Below are 19,359 nucleotides of genomic sequence, written 5' to 3'. Positions count from 1 at the left end.
TCTATGATCAGTGGTGAAGATATATTTTCCTGGTGTTTGTGTGTGTGTGTGTGTGTGTGTGTGTGTGTTTACACAGCTATTAACTTTAATTAGACTAATCTGCTATAAATCTGCAGTGGATTAAAAAACAAAAGACACTGAATAGAAACATACAGTATCTTTATGTATTAATGTAGAGATTAGACACTTAAGCTACTTAACCCTAAATGTATCTAGTAGACGTCTTTCATAATTATTAGCAATATAGTACATCGTTATGGAAACAATTCTACCCAATAGCTGCAGAATAGAGGTCATATGAATAAGATTCGATTTTTCTCAATTTTTCTTGTTAATCTGAACTGAAAGCAAAATTTGTAATCGAATCAAAATGTTCAATTCTGACATGTGGATTAACTGAAGTACAACAATTCTTCCTGTATCCCATTTTCTGTTACTAAAACCCTCAACTGGTAAAATCCCGATCCTAAATTATTACGCATGTTTCTTGTTATAGTAACTATATACACCGACCCATAAACAATGTTCCTGCTGTTGGAAGTGCCCTGCAATCAGCTGGCTCCATAATGCACTCTGGTGTGTCCTTTCAACAAGGCAGAGAAGAACACTAAAGGTCTCAGCCTCCAAAATATCATAACAGAGAAATAAGCCTAAGTAAAATACATAAAATTTCTAACTATAATCTAATGGTATAAATTCTTTCATTCAGACATTATTTTCATAATCTTTTTACAATTTAATTTATATGCACACTTTATGCAGCAGCTTAGCTGTCAAAAATGAAAAACAAGATTATACAAATATGCAGCATCTTTTTCCACCTTATCGCTGGAAAAACAATGCTATCATTGGATGTACATTACTAGCCATTAGGGTGATGTATGCGTTTGTAATGGTCTGTTATGTGCAGCATACAGTATCTGTGTGCCATGCTACAGGTTGTAAATGCACTGGGAGTAGCTCTGAACTTAAATGGGCCAACTGGATGAATGAGGTTGACTTAAATGAGGTTTACTTAAAATAAGCACGAGGTGGGTGGCTCACAGGATCTCCATCGGTGTGGGATGCACGAATTCTTTCATATTGTTAAAACAAAAGATGATGTGAATTCCTGTCAAAGAAAGATGAGGCTGCGTTGTGTTCTATGTGTGTTAAAAGATACACATATGGTGTTTTATTGGATTTGAAGTGATGTGCCGGTAAATCTTGAGCAACTCGGTTGGTGTTATACAGTATATCTACAACACCGTGCTGTGATTAATCGAATGTCCTTCTTTAGGAATCTTCCTTCTTTTAGGTCACAGCTGCCTCTGCCAACTTGACTGACGTCTGACAGCACAATAACACTGCACTGACACAAGACCAGATCCAAATGATCTTTTACCATATTGTTTTCCAAAGTGATAAATTGGATTCTCATAAAAAAAAAAAAAAAAACAGATTCACCTTCATAAAAAATGCATAACATCAATACAAAAACAGCAGTATTATTATTTTCCTCATGCAGGTTCAGTGGTTACAATAGTATAGGGGACACATTGAGTAATTCTGTCATCTGTCCTAATGGACTACATGTGATTGACAAGGCCATGCTCTGGTTATGCCATGTGTCACCTAGTTGAAGATTGCTTTAATGAGGCTTTAGTCATTCAATGAATCAATCAGCCAATGATGAGGAAGATGCAAGAGAAGGTAATCAAATACGTTAGCTCTTATGCAGAACTGTACAATCCAGTCTTACAAATCAATAACTCAGCATTCATTCAGGTTTAAACACAGCTCCACTGAGTATAAAGGTCAGTATGTCTTTAATGCTTTAAATATCTGTAAATGTGAAAACTAGTACTATGCCCCAGAGATGCTGCGCTGAAACACTGAAAATGTAAATCCATTCGTTTTCCATTCATAAAATATAACACACAGCATTTTGCAGAAATGAACTTCCTATAGCTAAACATGTTAATAATTTATCCCAACTACATGGGATATAACTACACAGAGAAATGTCTATCAAAACAACATCTTTCCCAAATCACAGAACAGCTGATTAATAATATTTCACTAGACACGCTAACATTGGCTTTCCAGGATGATTTTCTGTTATTAACAGACAGATAATATTTACTGAAAAACAACAAAGTACATAATAAGAATGTACAAGGTAATATTTTTATTAAAGTGCTTCTTTCTGGAGACCCTGATAGAGATACGGTATGTGGGCTTTATGGAGAAGTGACTCTATAAATAAATGCACTTTTTTTTTATTTTCAGGCAGTCGGCATCAAAGTATGATTTTAATTAAGATGGAAGTCAGTAAACTAATCTACAAATAATAATATACTAATAATAGTAATGATAAATCTAACAGGATAAAATACCTTTTCATTCAAAATCAGTTATTATGCATATAGTATTATGGTCATATATTATATTTATTCATGTTTCACTGTTTGTTCAGGTCTTGGCTCAAAATATCTATTCATGAAACCTTATCTGCATCCAAAAGAAAAATTTGGTTTAATATATTTTACGAGACAATGAAACAAATCAACTTTAATTCAGTCACTGTGAATAAATACATCTCATGAACCTCAGAATGTAATTATGGTATATATATATATATATATATATATATATATATATATATATATATATATATATATATATATATATATATATAAAACCAAAAAAGTTTGAAATGATGCAAAATAATGTGTAGTTCTTGGTTCTTGGACAATAATGTAGTCTGACAAGAAAACGTTCTCTTTGACTTCAGAAGCAAGGCACCTACTATTGCAACGACTGTATCAGCTATATCTCGAAAATGCTTCAAGCAGAGAATAAGTCACAAATCTCTAAATTCACCTCCATTAAAATGTTATCGCCAGCCATTAACATGTGCTTAAATTTGCATTTCCCTTTGAAGTTCCATTTCATAGCAGCATATTAGAGTTTTGCCTTTTATCTGCAGCTCACCTGTTTAAATCAGTCAGTAATAACACGCAGCGGGCCGCTCCGGGTATCTTTATAGACAATCATGCACGCAACATTAGAGAAAACCTCATGTATATGTCAGTTTTCACTTCTTCATATTGATCTTAGCAAATACATAATTCAGCAGGGCAGACGGATAGAAGTCTCCTTCCAGGGTGGCACTGTGATACGCCAGCAATTACTAAATATCTCACATCAGTAAAGCCTTGAAGCGAACCCTAAATCACAGTGGGGAATAAGGAGGACTGTCCAAACTTCTTAGAGTCTTAGAGAAGAAACCTATTCATACTAGAGAGTGAATGAAAAAATTGCTGTCTATATCAAAGTAACTTTTTGGTTGAAGCAGTGTACATGTTTGGAAACCTAGCCAGCGCTTGCTTACCTGTCCGTGATCAGATCTGAGAACTGTTGATAAAAAAAGCCTGCACACATCATATCCTAGCAGCTTTATCTCCAGACAAAGATCTAGAGCTTTAATTTAACTCAGGATTTGGGTACTCAGTCTATGTTTCCGCTGCAGGCGCTGATTAACATTATGTAAGTTTGGTAACACATTTTAGGTTGCTTGATAGTTCTTGTATGAATACTTTTAGTAAGTTTATCACACTCAATTTATAATACGGCAACTGTATGGTGTCAGTAAGGTTTTTTTTTAACCCTTATATATAATTAATTATATAATTAAGCCTATGCTTTAAAAGACATGCCTTGTTTAAGTTATATTTGAAATTGATAAAATTGAAAATGTTTTAAGAGTCATTGTATTACAGAGTTTAAAGCACACTTAATTTTTTGAGATGATGTAAAGTATGAACCCTTTGTATGCATGGAGACCATGGCGGTGTTGCTGCCGTGGTCTGTTTTGGGCTTGGGACCATGCGTCATTGAACATTTGATGACTTTGTTAGAAAAAATGTTATGTAAGCTCCTCTTGAAAGCTCCTGGTTAGACAATAGCACTTGACTATATAGTGTACAGTTAGAAATAGAAAGGAAATGATTTATAATCACTCTCTCCGGTGTCACCCAGATGAGGATGGCTTCCAGTTTGAGTCTGCTTCCTTTCAAGGTTTCTTCCTCGTATCGTCCCAGGGAGTTTTTCTTTGCCATCGTTGCCTCTGGGATGCTCATTAGGGATAAGCAATATAAATATATACTTTGTCATTTTTATTCAGAATTTTTAGATTACTGTACAGCTGCTTGATACATGTCCTTTGTTACAAATAAAATAAAATGGAATTGAAAACCAAAATCCATGTACAGATATATGAGAGTGTACAGTATGAAGGTCTTATGTATAGAAATCCCATATGTGCAGATTCCACTCTTTATATTGTAAAGACTGTGTCCCAGTGCCATTATATATTTTGTCCACGGCCAAAAGGATTGTATTTGCTTGGCTCAGAGTGGTTTGTGACCTTGTCGTTTGTACTAACACAGCTGCATCGACACTTGGTCTTGAAAGAGCAATATTTGACCTGACCAATCAGACATTTATTGAGTTTGTATATATTATCCGGGACACTAGTAACTCCAGGCAGGCTAAGAAATCCATAGGCTAACTGAAAAACAGGCACGTCTTGTAGATTGCCTGTAGATTGCCTGACAGAGATTCCTTTTGGATGTGGGAAGGTTTTGAAGAAATGAGATGTTTTCCCATGTTGTTTACTCAATCTTTGTCCACTGTTGGTCAAGTACACAGCTACGGATATGAGCTTATATTTCAAAGCTTACTGCAGTGCCTGGGGTAATGAATGGCTGCTATTGATCGGGCATCTCTAGTGAGAACTTCTCTGACATGCCTGTGTCTCATACGCTTTGTAATTTACTGCAGTGAAATGTGTTTTGATTTTGCTTTGTACTGAATCATTGGGTGTGTCAAATGGTCGGAAAATGCTTTATGTTTTTGGCAGATTATATGGCATTTATTTGCTTAATCGTTTTAATATAATGCAAAATATTAATGATAATAAAAATGAAACTAAAGTAAATTAATGCATTGTAATTTAATTTTATTCTTAAGTAAAATAAATACCTTTCACACCTACTAAATTATTATTTTTAGATTTTTTCACTAATATGAAAAAAAAAATCACTAATATAAATAAAAATTGGTTTCCCTTAACTATTAAAACGGAGTTATAGGTGTGCCCTGGTGGTCCAGCAGCAGGATTGATTCCTGGGCAGGGAACTAACGCAGGCAATGAGGGATTAACTCTCAGTGCCGTCCCAAGCCTGGATAAAATTAAAAGGTTGAGTCGGGAAGAGCATCGGGTATAAAAAAAAATCAATGTTATCTGTGATGTTAAGTGCTTCTTAATACAATTTTAATAAACAATAAGTGACAGTAAAGTATGCGTTGACAGTCATGGAGTACATTTCCCATGGCTCAGCACCATATTGTCTCATTTCATTAGTTTGATCATCATCGTTTTAACACCTGATCGTCACTGATGTTGCTGTCACACAATGTGATTTTGCACGTGCTATAGTCTTGTTATAGCACTATTATAGTCTGGATATTTTCCATAGTGTCCACAAATTTGGGTTCTTCCTAACAGTGACACACTGTACCAAGCATCCCAGCTTGGTGTATCAACAAAACATTCACACTTCATATAGGGGTATCTCAAAATGGGCTATATTAAAAAAAAAATATGTGTGTTATATGTTACATTTTTAACAGTATTCCGGATGGAGCATTGCACACTCCTGGCAACTTCTCAATCACATTCATGAGGACACTTCACCCAGGAGGCTCCCAGATTTCTGACCAAGACGTTTCTCCTAAATTCTAAATGTAAGCTACTTCTTTGGTTTGATTCATTCAATTATTACGCTGATGTTCATATTTGCAAGTTTCTCAAAAGATTCCGGGAACACGATTGCACTTGACTATATAGTGTACAGTTATAGAAAGGAAATGATTTATAATCACGCTCTCTGGTGTCACACAGATCAAGATGGCTTCCCTTTTTGAGTCTGGTTCCTCTCAAGGTTTCTTACTCACGTTGACTCTCACTTGCTCATTAGAGATAGATATAAATAAAAAATGTACCTGTAATATTTATTCTAATTTTTATATTCCTGCAAAGCTGCTTTGCAACAACATCCATTTGTTAAAAACTGAATTGAAGTAAACTCTACTTTTTGATTTAGAATTTTTATTTCAGAAAATGCATTAACAGCAATATTTGCATGTCTTAGATCCATACGTTTCAAAATGTTAAGAAATATGCTTCTAGTCAAAAGTTTGGACACAGACGGAATATTTCAATGGAGTGAAATATTTCAAACTTTTGAGTGGAAGTACATATATTCTTGCTTGTAGCTTGGACACGAGGGCATTTATTTGGTGGTATGTGGGTGTTTTCACACAGAGCTGTGACCTGAAGCCGTCTGACCCGACTCAAATTACTGAGTTGATGCACCCTGTACTCAGTGGGCATGTAGCAACAACCAAAATCCCTTGTTCTTTCTCACATTTGTCAACAGAATGGAAGAGCTCAGCTATCTATAGCTCTGGGTGTCAGGTAACCCAAACTGACTTGTTTAGAAAATGTGGTGTGACACTATCTGCTGTGCTGAAAATACAATTTATGCATTCCAGCTCAGTTTCAACTTTTTTTTTCTGTTCTGTATATCACTTTGCTGGTTTATTGACAGCTGTTTGTCATTCCCAAAATAAACATGCTGGTGAAGGACAAGGTCTCCTGCAGCAGTCACTGCTGTGTGTCAGACACCAAATCTGCTGTGTAGTTATCATGAATATCATTATGTAGTTATTTTCTGTATACTTTTCTGTATTTAGTTTACAGTTTATACACTTGTGATAGGATTTAATCTAGCCATATTTACTGTTTCCCAGCATTGTTTATTCCATTTGATTGGGAGTGTGTCATTTTCCTGACTCATATTCTGTCTTTCTGCTAATATCATGAATCTAAGTTGCTTTACTAAGCCATATGGAAGAGTTACGTTCTAATCCCAGTCCAGCTGTGCAACTCACTATAGAGTGACAAGGGAAATTTGAGGGGTATAATAATAAGGTGTCATCTTGCTCTCCACCAGGGCACCTTGGAGTGCAGAGAGGTGCCACGTAGAGTCCGACGGTAGACAAAGACAGAGTGTTCTGTCCTCAAAAAGAGTCATTTTCTAATTTTTAAGTCCCAGGACGCCTCTATTGAGCGTCAGGGATCGACAGCCACAAGGACAATCACCCATTCCCAGCATTCCCAGCTGAGCACTGACAAGAATGACATTTTACTTTTTGCCTGAATGTGTTTCATTCCATCTGCCTCTCAGTCATACTAAAAACTTCTCTAGACAAAAAACAACATGTATGTCTGCAGCTGAATTTGAAGGCTTGCTGACAAATGTTTCTGGCATTACTAAAGTTACCAGAATTATATGAGGGAACTTTCTTTTGAAGCCAACCTGCAGGGGGTCTGTGGAACAGTCTCAGTGGGAAATGACAGTGGTATTTGGCAAGTCAGGAAATGTGCATCATCATTTCAGAAGCGTGGGCTGAGATTGTAGACTTGGGATGCATTTACCTCTAATAGAAGACAAAAACGTTCTGATTTGCCGGAGGACGTTAGATTGGTATTTGACATATACATAAAAAGCCTTTAAATGCCTAATGTTCTGGATATATTTTGTTCAGCACATGATATGCCAGCACAAGTTCGGCAAGAACTCAGGGACGCTTAGCAGCAGCAAAGAGCAAAATCAACCAGCAATCACAAAAGCTTTGAAAAGCACAGAAACGAATGGTAGTCTTATTATCCATTCCCAGCAACACTTAAGCACATTTAAATTATTTAGAGACCGAATTCTGACATTCCGTTAACAATAAACATGTGGTTTTTTAAAAATACAGATTATTGAAGTGCATATCCTGCTAGGACCTTTAATGGTCCAGAAAACTGAACTATTAACACTTATTAATCACTTCAGCAAATAAGGGGAGGAAAAACTTTTAATAATTCATTGAAGATGTGATTTAGCTTTTGTTTGAGCGCTGAGGTGATTTATGCAGCAAAGCTATCATACTCTCCGAAAGTGTCTTTTGTATAATCCCTGCTTAGAATTAAGCATTGCTGTGGCTGAATAAACACATTCACTCTCCTAAACCTGGAGTGAACAGGATTTGCAATTCTCAACAGGCACACGGAGAAAGTCGGGAGCGGTATTTACTATGCTTTCTTTTTCACATGTAGTTGAAGTGCCATGAACTCTCCACTTCCTTTTTTTTTCTTTTTTTTTGCACTACTTAGTAATATTTATGTAGTACATGTTGTAGGAAAAATAAAAAAGGCATTTTAATCACTGTGGCACTGTGTAATACTGTTAAATTTTTTAGTGCTTAATTTGATTTGCTTCGATACTGCTGAAAACAAAGCCTTAGTAATATTTAAATAGTGCAGGTGACTTTATTGCACTTACCAAGGACATGTAACAATGACTAAAATGTCCTTTGATATCATTGTTCTTATTATCCTACATCTGCTCATCATAATTCCTGCTCATTACTTTATATTACCATTTTATCATCATTAGATCATTCTTTAACACCTAATTACCACTCCCCTTGTGTTACGCATTTACACCAAGCACAAGTGAAAAGTGACTTGAGGATTTCTTGAAATTCCAGTAACGGACAAGTGAAGGCCATTTGTATCAGCATTAACAAGCAAGGGACGTTTGATCGGATTGGAGGTGCTTGACCTCTCTGAAGCAGTGTATAGGCTACTTGCATTCAGAGCTACAAGCATTAGTGATGCATTCTCTTTTAAGATGCTTTGAAGTGTCCTAATAAGCTCAAGAGCCTGTTTAAAGTGCTGTGTTCGCAGTTCCATTGCGGTACAGTGCTAGTCAGCGCAATGAGACATATGAGTAATAAGGCGTTCCTGTGTACAACATTTTCAGAAACTAACTATTTAAGCTTCCATTCCAGCTCATTATGATTTCAGGAGACAAGATTTAAAGTAGACAGTCCACACCATATCAGCTAGCAGAACCTAAAACCACAGAGAAGTTCGAAGAAGACCATTACCAAAGTTTTTGGAATGGAATGGATTACACTATTCAAACACCTCAAATAATAAGAAATGCTAACAAGAAACATTATAAAGAATCGTCATCATCATCATCATCATCATCATCATCATCATCATCATCAGCATTATTATTATTATTATTATTATTATTATTATTATTATTATTATTATTATTATTATTATATTTACTGTGCATAGGTTCTACCGTTTAAAAAAATCTTTGCAGTGAACTGTGCTAATAAAATTAGCTTGGGTGTTTGTTTCTAGGAATGGTCAGTAATGCTACTCTCTTACCCTCATAGTTCACGTTTATAATGAACAATATACTCACTCACTCTCACTCATTTTCTACCGCTGATCCGAACTACCTCGGGTCACTGTGCCTATCTCAGGCATCATCGTGTATCAAGGCAGGATACACCCTGGACAGAGTGCCAACCCATCGCAGGGCACACACACTCACATTCACTCACGCAATCACACACTACGAACAGTTTTCCAGAGATGCCAATCAACCTACCATGAATGTCTTTGGACCGGGGGAGGAAACCGGAGTACCCAGAGGAAACCCCCGAGGCACGGGGAGAACATGCAAACTCCACACACACAAGGCGGAGGCGGGAATCGAACCCCCAACCCTGGAGGTGTGAGGCAAACGTGCTAACCACTAAGCCACCGTGCCCCCCATGAACAATATAATCTGAATATAATTTTCCAGCTTACTAATACAAGGGGCCTTATAAGTGTTCACAAAGTAACTGACATTACTCTCAAGATGCTGTGGTGAAGAACCACGGTGACAGAGAGATTGTCCTAAGAAGAATCCAGAAAGATTTACGTACAAATATCCCACTGTATATTCTACTGAGAACAGCAGAATAAACAACTTGTAATTGAATCGTATCCGTTCTGCTTCCTTAGCAGTCCGGCTTTCCAGAACCTGGTGACTTTTCCCATTGTTTCATAGCAACAATAGCAGCATCACCACTTTGTGTGTGTGAGAGTGTTACATGTAAGAAGGCCCGTTTATGTCACACTCATCCTCTTTCCCATTTTCTTCTTGCTGAGAAATGAAAGAAACTCATTCAAGATGCTAAAAGTGCTCTGTGTGAAACATTGCAGAAATTTTTATTGCAAATGATGCATCATCGAAAAGAGCATGTTGCTGATGATTAATCAATAGTCACCTCTGACTCAGAGAGACACAAATACTATAATTTCCATTGACATCCAGCAGCATGGTGCTGTAAATGCAGAGGAATTATTGTACAAGCAACTTCTTGAAAATTGTTGAATTTTTCTCTCTGTCTATCTCTTGTATTTCAGATCACAATAGTGAGCTGTTCGTTCTTCCAATCCCCAAAGAAGCTGGAATGACAGATATGATGAATCCCCATACAGTTTAGGACAAGATCCTCTTTGACAAGTACTTATCTTGCTCTTGCTGTATCTGCAGTATATTGCTGATTCTGATGCAGGAAATGCGTCTCAAAAGCTATAGAACAAGTATGGTCTATTCAGCAACTTCTCCTGAACAAAGAGGAGTGCAGCAAGGAGTGAAGCAGATGACTGATGTGACAGGGTGCATTAGGAAAATAAAGGTGAGCTCCTCTATGACGTGATCAAAAGGAAGGCAGCTACTCAGCTTGTAGAAGAGAAGGGGAATGAGAGCCCACTGTGTTGCAATGCAGAGTAGCAAAGCTAGAAGAGGACATGAGCCAAATATAAGAGCTGTTAGCTACAATGCAACAGCGCAGTGAAATACAGAGCTTGGTACAGCTGCCTGATGTAATGACTACATCTTGTTGTCTAAGCTTGTTGCCTACAGCAAGTTTAGTTGAGTGCTGATAGACTGAGAATGAATCACCCTGAAGGTCAGACTTTAACCTAAGAACACAGCGCAGTACATATTAATGTCATAAATGATGGCAAAACTAAATCTGGAACCTCCAACTAAGGCAATGGATCAAATCCCCAATATATTTAATGCTGTATCAGTCCAAGCAAATGGCTGGTGTATTCCACATTGTACTATAAAGAAGCTCATATATGCAATTGTGAGCACAGGGAATCTGCAACCTTGTAAAAAAGGACACATAATGGCCGTGATGGCAAATCTTTTGACTGAAATCAATGCCATCCGCAGAGTGGCCTCTCAAATAGATAAAAGCATTTGGCTCACACTGTGTCCACACTGTGCGAAACCTAAATATGTACAAATCTAACACTGTGTCACATGTTCTGATTGCCCTAATGGAGATAAAGCCCACAACAGGAGATTCAGTGGGTGGACACACTCCAAACTAGAGGAGACAAACCATCCTGGGCAACTGATCTATTGACAGAAAGGTAAAGGCAAGTTTAGTTTGGCCTAACCTCCAAAATTTAGCAAAACACTTTTTGGTGTAGAGATGCAGGAGACACTGGATGTCTTATTCTCTTTTGTTAAAGTTCGCAATATGAAAAACACTGGATCAGAATGCAAAAGCCTGGCTCAAGTAAGGACAAAGGCTGACAAAATGACCAAAAATATAGTGTCATGGCTGTAAGTCAACTTACAGCTTAACTGTAACTCGGTTTACTCTGTGAATAAAGCAATTAAGATTGACACCTACAGATCAGAGTTACTGAGCACATTGTCCACACTGTATTGTTTACAGTATCTACAGTACATAAGACATTGACAGATTTTTCTGGTTTAAAGTCTTAAAACGCCTGTCATTCCATATGCTGCATATACCAGATGTGATAAAAGCGGTGAGCAAATAGTCTTGAAAGATGCAAATTTCCATATCCCAATGTTTGTAGAACACATCTGATTTTTCTGTTTCCACATAATAGAGTGACATACTAATTCAGAGTCCTCCCCAGGGTGTTCCCAGGCTTCCCAGGCTGCACTGCCAGATTTTCTGTGCACTTCCTTATCTAGATGATTGGCTGCTATGCAGCAAGTGATGAGGCAGATGGAGCTCTTCAATAAATATGTTGAAGCTCTGGGGCTTAAAGACATTTTGGCTGTGCAGACTGTGCAGTTCATTGAAATGAACTTGTTTCTCATGCCATTTCTCGCATGCTTAAGAGACTTAACAGAATCTACCACATATCTCCTATATGCATATTTTCTGTGTGGATGTTTGGTGTAGCATTCCCAAAGTTGATGCTTTACATTAATATTAAATTAAGCATAAAACTGTGAAGAATGCTGAGGTGGACTATCAAGCTAGGTTATGCATATAACTCTGGATCTGTGACTAAAGTCATCAGAATACTTAATATGAACCCAGATACATTTTATCTCATTTGGCTAATGCTGTTATCCACTGTACCCAAGGACCCAACAGTAGCAGATTGGTGTTTTGGCTAGTCCTGTCACTCAGTATCTGAAGTTTTCCAGTGTCATCCAGTGACATTCCAGCGAGTCTCACTAGGTGACCAGAGAGCTATTAAGAACTATTAAGTGCTAAGTTGCACATTACTCATGCAGATAACATAAAGTCAATGGATCTTCTCTTGTACTGATGCACTAATGAGGGCTGTGATGAAATTTAATGTTCACCGTGAAAAGTTGGCTTGCTGCATTATGGACACAATGGCTGACACTATAATTTGCTTAGTCATACATAACAGAAACAGCAATGTCTCTCTGAAAAATTCATTTTGAGCTGCTATGATCTGGCATTTGAAAGGTCTGCTCTTCTGACATCATTTCAGAGCAGGGAAGCTGGATAAGACACAACAGGAACAAATAGCTCTATCATAACGATACAAAGAAAAGTCCACACCTCTTTAATATCTTATTTTCTCTGTCGAATATCTGAGCTGTTGAAATGTCCCGAACTGTTACTGAAGATGAAGCCCAAGCCCAGTGTAAACATTTGCTAAGTATTTTATTGGACACACAAAAATTGACCACAACCTGACGGACACAATGGTAATCCATGCAAAGTGAAAACCCAATGAAATATCAATCACTGCATATGCGTTTAAGAAATGTCTACGCTCTTACTTTAAGTCCCTGATTTACTAAACGTTAGTATGAGCAAACATAACACCCTGATAACATCTGCAAAGAAAATGAGACTTTGAAATAGAGTCTAAAGAGGATTATACCTTTTATGTAAGAAAAATAACACTTTGCTGGGTTCACTTAATGAATATGCAATTTGGGGTGGTGTTAATGCAAATAGATTAATTTAGCACCTGCAATGTGATCTATTATGTCTGAAAGTGATTCTGGGGACCGCAATTGTGTGTGCAAATTATTTCAACCGACGGGTGGATATTTAATTTATAAAACTCCATTTTCTTTGTTATTAGAATTCGCCATAGCTATCAAAAAGTAATAGCACATGCAAGAACAATATTTAAGTGTTTTCTTCACCTTTTGTGTGTGTGGCCATTTAGGCTTTTGAAAACCTCCACAAAACAACCACTTAGTGCGATTTCTATCAGAATGCACAAAAAAATATAACGCATTTGATGGGAACTTCGTACATCACAGCTAAATTATCAAAATATAGAACTTTTGCATCATTTAGCCAAACCTGAAATATTATTCTATCTTTCTGTGTTATAATCATACATTGTATGAATTGTATGCTGGTGCTAGAAATGAGATTTAGTAAATTTATTCTTTCAAGAAACAATAGCACTTGATTAGTATTTGTGTGTCCTTTGCAGAATTAGCATCATCAGTTTCAGAGAAAAAAGATAAACTTGCTCGGTGTCAGCAATCTATCACTTTCAAATGACAAAGGCAGTATATCTGAGAACAAGCTTTATTGAGTAATGGAGCTATAAATTTAAGCATTTCTCTTGGCAGGTCTCTGAAGGTGATGGAACCTGTGCCAGAACTGTGTGTTGGTTGTACCATGTAATAAACAACTCTCCTTTACTTGAAAGCAGGTTTTTAATTACCATAATGGATCGGTTGTGAAAATGAGCATCCTGCATATCAGAGGTTGGAGAGGCAGGGGAGGGTGATCTTTATCCTGGAGAACACTTGAGCTTTTAAGGGTGAATTTATAGTTGTAAATTCAATCAATCATAAAAAAAAAAGGATGTGCTAAAATTACTTGGTGGCACAACTGAAAAGGTGTAAATCGTAGCTGTGGGAAATGTGGTATGCTCGGCTATCGCATTCGGTGCTGTCTTACTAGACGACAACCTCCAATGCAATGAATGAATTATAGTTTAACTTTGCATGTAATCTAAATGCAGCACATGACCACCATGTGAGAGCTAGAAGTATGCATCAATGAATGGGATTCTACACACCATTACCATTAACGATTGATATTAATCAATCAGTTAATCAACCCAAACTCATAACTCCATCATGTGAAAGATCCTTCAGGTATTATAATCTGATCATATTAAAAATAATTCTTTTATTATAACAGTACACTATTAGTCTAATTATTAATTAATTAATTAATTAATTAATTACACTATTTAAAGACATATAAGATTAAGAAAACATGAAATATGAAAAAACACCTTTCAGAGTTTGTTTTTTCATTATTGCTGTTCGGTGCTCAGTGTAAGCAGCCGGCTGATAAATATTAAAGCCAATATTTTCAGTAATGCTGAAATTTAATAATATCATTTTAGCTATTTTTTTTTGTCATTTCTTAGCAGTGAGTTACTAAATGCAAAAATGAAGAACAAATGCAATCCTAGTCAAATTTGTTATTTATGCTTGTCGCCATGGTTACTTTTTCACAATCTTACATAAGCATCAGTGTCAGATTCATTCAGAACTGTGATTAACTGTAGGAACTGTGACCTATATATAAGGAATTAGTGGTCACTTACCAGCCAATCATTACCAATTAATTCTCTAAACAAGATGGTAGTTTTCAGTTCTTTAACCTTTAGCATGTCAGGTAGAGAATCTGCAATCTAGAAAATTATTTTTAGAGTTCTCTTTTGATAATAGGAGCTGACTTTTCTGACAGGAAGTAAATAAAAACTGTATGAAAAAGCTTTTCTCTCAAGCCCAGCACTTCACCTGCTGAAAGGAGATATGCATTTGGAGGAATGCTGAGATACACTTAAATGAATTTGGGCTACTTTCTTTAGCCGTCCATCACAGTGTAGAGAAGGACTTTCAGACATAGCTTGGGCTTATCTGCGTGATTGGATCGCTCTTTGGATGAGAAAATGTTTGAGGGTGGGGAGAAGAGATGCTGTGGTTCTTGTTTCTTTTAGCCTATTCACCATCACTCTTTCTGTCTACCTTCTTTCAAGCCAACGACATTATCAGATCAATGAAGCCCAAACAGAACAGGGAAAACAAGTCAAAGGTTACAGTCGGAGAAGGAAAACATTCCCTCCTACAATCCAGTTTATATTTATCAAGACCTAAATGACAATTGTGTAGTCAGGTAAGCTAAGATGACGTGATGTAGTCATTCTTTCCCGAAAGTGAACCATAATTCAGAAACCGGGTAAAAAAATGAACCTTGCAGACATTTTGGGTCAGTCTTCTTCGCAACATTGCTTCAGTTCATTGATGTCTGAGGACATTCATTTATGGTCAGCTCTCTTAAGATCCATCCTCAGCATCTCAGTGGAGTTGAGGTCTGGACTTTCACTTGGCCATTTCAACTTTTTTTCCTTCTTAACCATACAGATGTCAGGTTGCTGGTGTGTTGGGATCGCTGACATATTGCATGGCCTAATGTCAGGCAAACTTATGCTGTTTGATAAATGACTGCATGATTCTTGAGTCCTGTGGCTGTAAAACAAGCCCAAATCTTCATGACAGTTGGCATGAGGTGTTTCTGGTGAAAGATTTTTGATTTTCAAAAACATGATGCTGTGCATGATGACCAAACATCTCCACCTTGGACTCATCAGTCTAAATAATATTTTTCAAGAATTTAATGTGGGTTTGTTTAGATGCAATTTTGTAAAACTAATTATGGGCTATATCCTAGTCACTTGTTTATTCTTCTTCTGATGAACATGTGCTTTCCTGTGCTCACAGAGCCTGTAGGTATCGCTTTGGTTTTTGAAGATTAAACAGTCATGACATGACTGAATTCGCTTGGACGCCCACTCCTGGGAAGATTGGCAACAATCTTGAAGGCTTTCCATTTGTAAACAATCCTTCTCACTGCAGAATGATGAATTTCAAATAGTTTGGAGATAGCCTTACAAATCTTTCCAGATTGATGCGCAGCAACAATTGCTTCTCTGAGGTCATGGCTGAGGTCCTTTTTTTCTTGGCATTATGCAGACACACACCACCAGAACATCAAACTGCCCAAAGTTTTGCTTTTGTAGATGTAGTCACACTTCTTAATGATTAACTAATCTAATGCATTTCATTTTTAACACCTGAATGCTAAATACCATCATAATGAAATTCAACCTGGGTTCTGAATAATAGTTTATATTTTGGGGAAAAAATGCCTATGTATTAGGCATACAAATACAAAAAGGCATAACATTAGGCATAAACATTACATTAGGCATAAAAATGCCTATGTATTAGGCATACAAATTTTGTTGTATTTGGTTGTAACCTGAGATTATTTGTTTGTTTATAGAATATTGATAAAGACCAGAAAATATCTGATACGCTCTGATAAGTGCAAATTAAAAAAAAATTGATTAAAGGGTTTACTTTCTTTTTCCTATGACTGTTTTTTATAACTAACCCGAGACGACACACTAGTCTATGTTTTAATAATTCAGACACTAATTGTAATAAGAAAACTAGTTAGTGTTAGTATTTTTTGTTGCTGAACTCCTACAATACAGAAAAAAAACCAAATATCATGGTCACTCACAATAACATATAAGGTATGACATATCAATTTGTAATATATTAGCACACACATTTTGGAGTTAATTTGTATAAAAAATATGCTCTAACAACGCCGTTTGTAAAGCAGCTCCATCATCTCTTGCTTTTTTTGCTACGTCGTATGGTAACAATATGGCAGCTTGCATAATAAACGCAAAGTCTGCATTTTCTATCCCAGGGTTGTGTATTTGCTTAAAGAAAAGTGCTTGATTATAAGGATGTCGGTCGAGGTAAAATGAATAAAAAATACATACAATAATAAAAAAAAAAACAGATATTGACAGATATTCCATTTACAAAATGTGAGATACCTGAAGAGGGAAAACTGAGAGTAAGGGATAGGAATGCAGTACCCATATCAATCATCTGTCACCATCAAACGCTGCTGCAGAAGACTCGGCTTTGTCAAATGCACTTCTACCTCACAGCTAAAAAGACTTTGAATGCTCTACTACAGTGACAGTGTTCTCCTTACTGTTTACAAAAAGCCTTGAAAGTCTTCCTGCGGCCATGTTTTGCAAGCTTGGCCCCAGTTTCCCAAAAGCAAGGTAATATTTGTGTCTCAGGTTAAGTGCGTTTCAAAGAATGCCTTGCTGTACTGTGATCTTTGTGCTACTAATTACTTCAGGCAAAACTCAAACACTAACTTATTTTTAGCACCAGACAGTGTAGCAGAATCCTTACCTGACTCAATAAACTCATTATTCAAGGTGATCCAGGCCTCCCTGCTTTTCCGAAGACTCTCTTCCATGGCTCTGATATCCAAGAAGGGGCAGTTGCAATCAGGAAACTTGGCAGAACATCGACACCAGCAGTCATTGTTGCGGCACAAGAGCTCGCCCTCGGAATTGCATGCCACATAGCTGAGTGCTGCTTCCACGAAACGGTTGCGCAGGAAGTCGGGGAGAACATCCTGTAAACCTGTGTTTAAATACACGACTTTCTTAGTGCCACATAATACAGAGAAAATATATCTGTTTTTTTTTTTAAATCTTTTAATATCTTCATCAAGGACCATATGGCTATTACCATGCGCAATGTAGTGTTAGTGTTTCTACAGTAATGTCGCTAACACATTCTTTTAGTTACTTTCAGAATAGCAGGAAGTAATTAAGCAACAGCAAACATATAGACAAATAATTAAGCATGTCTTGTCGACTTTAAAAATACCAAACCTCATGAGAGCCATTATAATTGTCTAATAATAGTGAAAACAGCTGTCTATTTGACAGCAAATGTGCTGGAACGGATGCTGAATGGATGCTGAACATCATTTTCTTAAGTGAAAGCCAGAAGCTTTTCTTCTGATAATTGAAGTCTGATAATTGTTCTTAACAACACAATATACACATGATTTAAAGATATAAAGTAACTTTAGCCTAGTAACACTAGCTTGGTTTTTAGAAACCTTCCACATCCCAGGAAAACGATGCTGACATGCATGCAGTTTACTGAGAGGAAACGTGATATTTTCCTGCACTGATCCAATGAAGAAGTGACAAAACCTTTGTTAAAGAAGCACAAAGCCAGATAAATTAAATTTATAGAACGTTTTTTCATTTTCTTCTTCCTTTTTCTTCTCGTTTCAACTTCCTTATACAACCTGAGAGTAATATGTTTTCTTTTTTAAGACCATGTTCAGAACAATGCAATAAGCCCAAGCTCATTCTCCTGCATTATCTTCTATAGATTGGGCAGGAAACACAGAGCGGATGGAATGTAAAGTGGGTCAGAAGTCTGACTGTGTTTGCTTGCACATTTCTATTTAGGACAGAGGCCTGCCATGCCAGGCCTGTAATTGGGTAATGGGATGGATAAAGACTAACAATCTGTACGGCAAGGTCATTCAGCCATACATCGCTGTCATGAAGCAGCGGTGCTCTGCAGACAGAGAATCAATGTGGCATTCTCTGACCATATCCTCTTCTGATCTTTTGATGGGAGGTGATGTGAGTATTGATATTTATGCAGTCAAATTACTTAGCGATGATTTGCTGGGAAAAGCCCATCTTATACAAATCAACGGTGCCAACTCTGGTAAATGGATTGTATATGTAATATATTTTAAAACACTTTTATTGTTGCTTTTGTTGTTGCTAGCAACAATGTACTATAGACAATTAAGCATTTTCTAATCAATATGTAGTGACGAACACCCCGTACAATCATTCGATAATGAATACGTTCGCTATCCATCTGCTGGTGAGATCGATCCACATTTTACAGCCCAGCTGCGGGTGTTGAGCAACTGCTAATTATATTATCTGAGAAAAGCTCTTCTCAGCTTCACCAGATCTGACACCCATCAAGAGAGAATCAATTCCTTTTTCTCTCAGCTTTTCAAATTCTCTCTCCTGGTATGAATATTTATGAGACACGTTTCTCTCGTATTTATTCTCCGAATTTCAGGAAAACAAGAGGCGTAATTAGATGCAGTCTTCCTCTCAAGGCCTGGCTCATGGTGGGTGCAGAGCCAACAGTGTGG

The 19,359-nt window shown here is 36.9% G+C and overlaps 1 protein-coding gene across 2 annotated transcripts in view; it reads right to left on the bottom strand.

Annotated features, from left to right (window-relative positions):
- The window catches only part of brinp2 (bone morphogenetic protein/retinoic acid inducible neural-specific 2), a 107,142-nt gene that overhangs the window by 11,323 nt on the left and 76,460 nt on the right, over nt 1–19,359 (bottom strand). For both annotated transcript variants that reach the window (XM_060873413.1, XM_060873414.1), the window contains one exon: nt 17,559–17,795. In XM_060873413.1, the coding sequence (XP_060729396.1) occupies nt 17,559–17,795 (237 nt within the window). The remainder of the gene's footprint in view (nt 1–17,558; nt 17,796–19,359) is intronic.

This window comes from Tachysurus vachellii, chromosome 7, assembly GCF_030014155.1.
Source record: "Tachysurus vachellii isolate PV-2020 chromosome 7, HZAU_Pvac_v1, whole genome shotgun sequence".
Classification (NCBI taxonomy): Eukaryota; Metazoa; Chordata; class Actinopteri; order Siluriformes; family Bagridae; genus Tachysurus; species Tachysurus vachellii.
The sequence above is the reverse complement of the archived record's forward strand: the minus strand, read 5'-3'. Positions and strand labels throughout refer to the sequence as shown.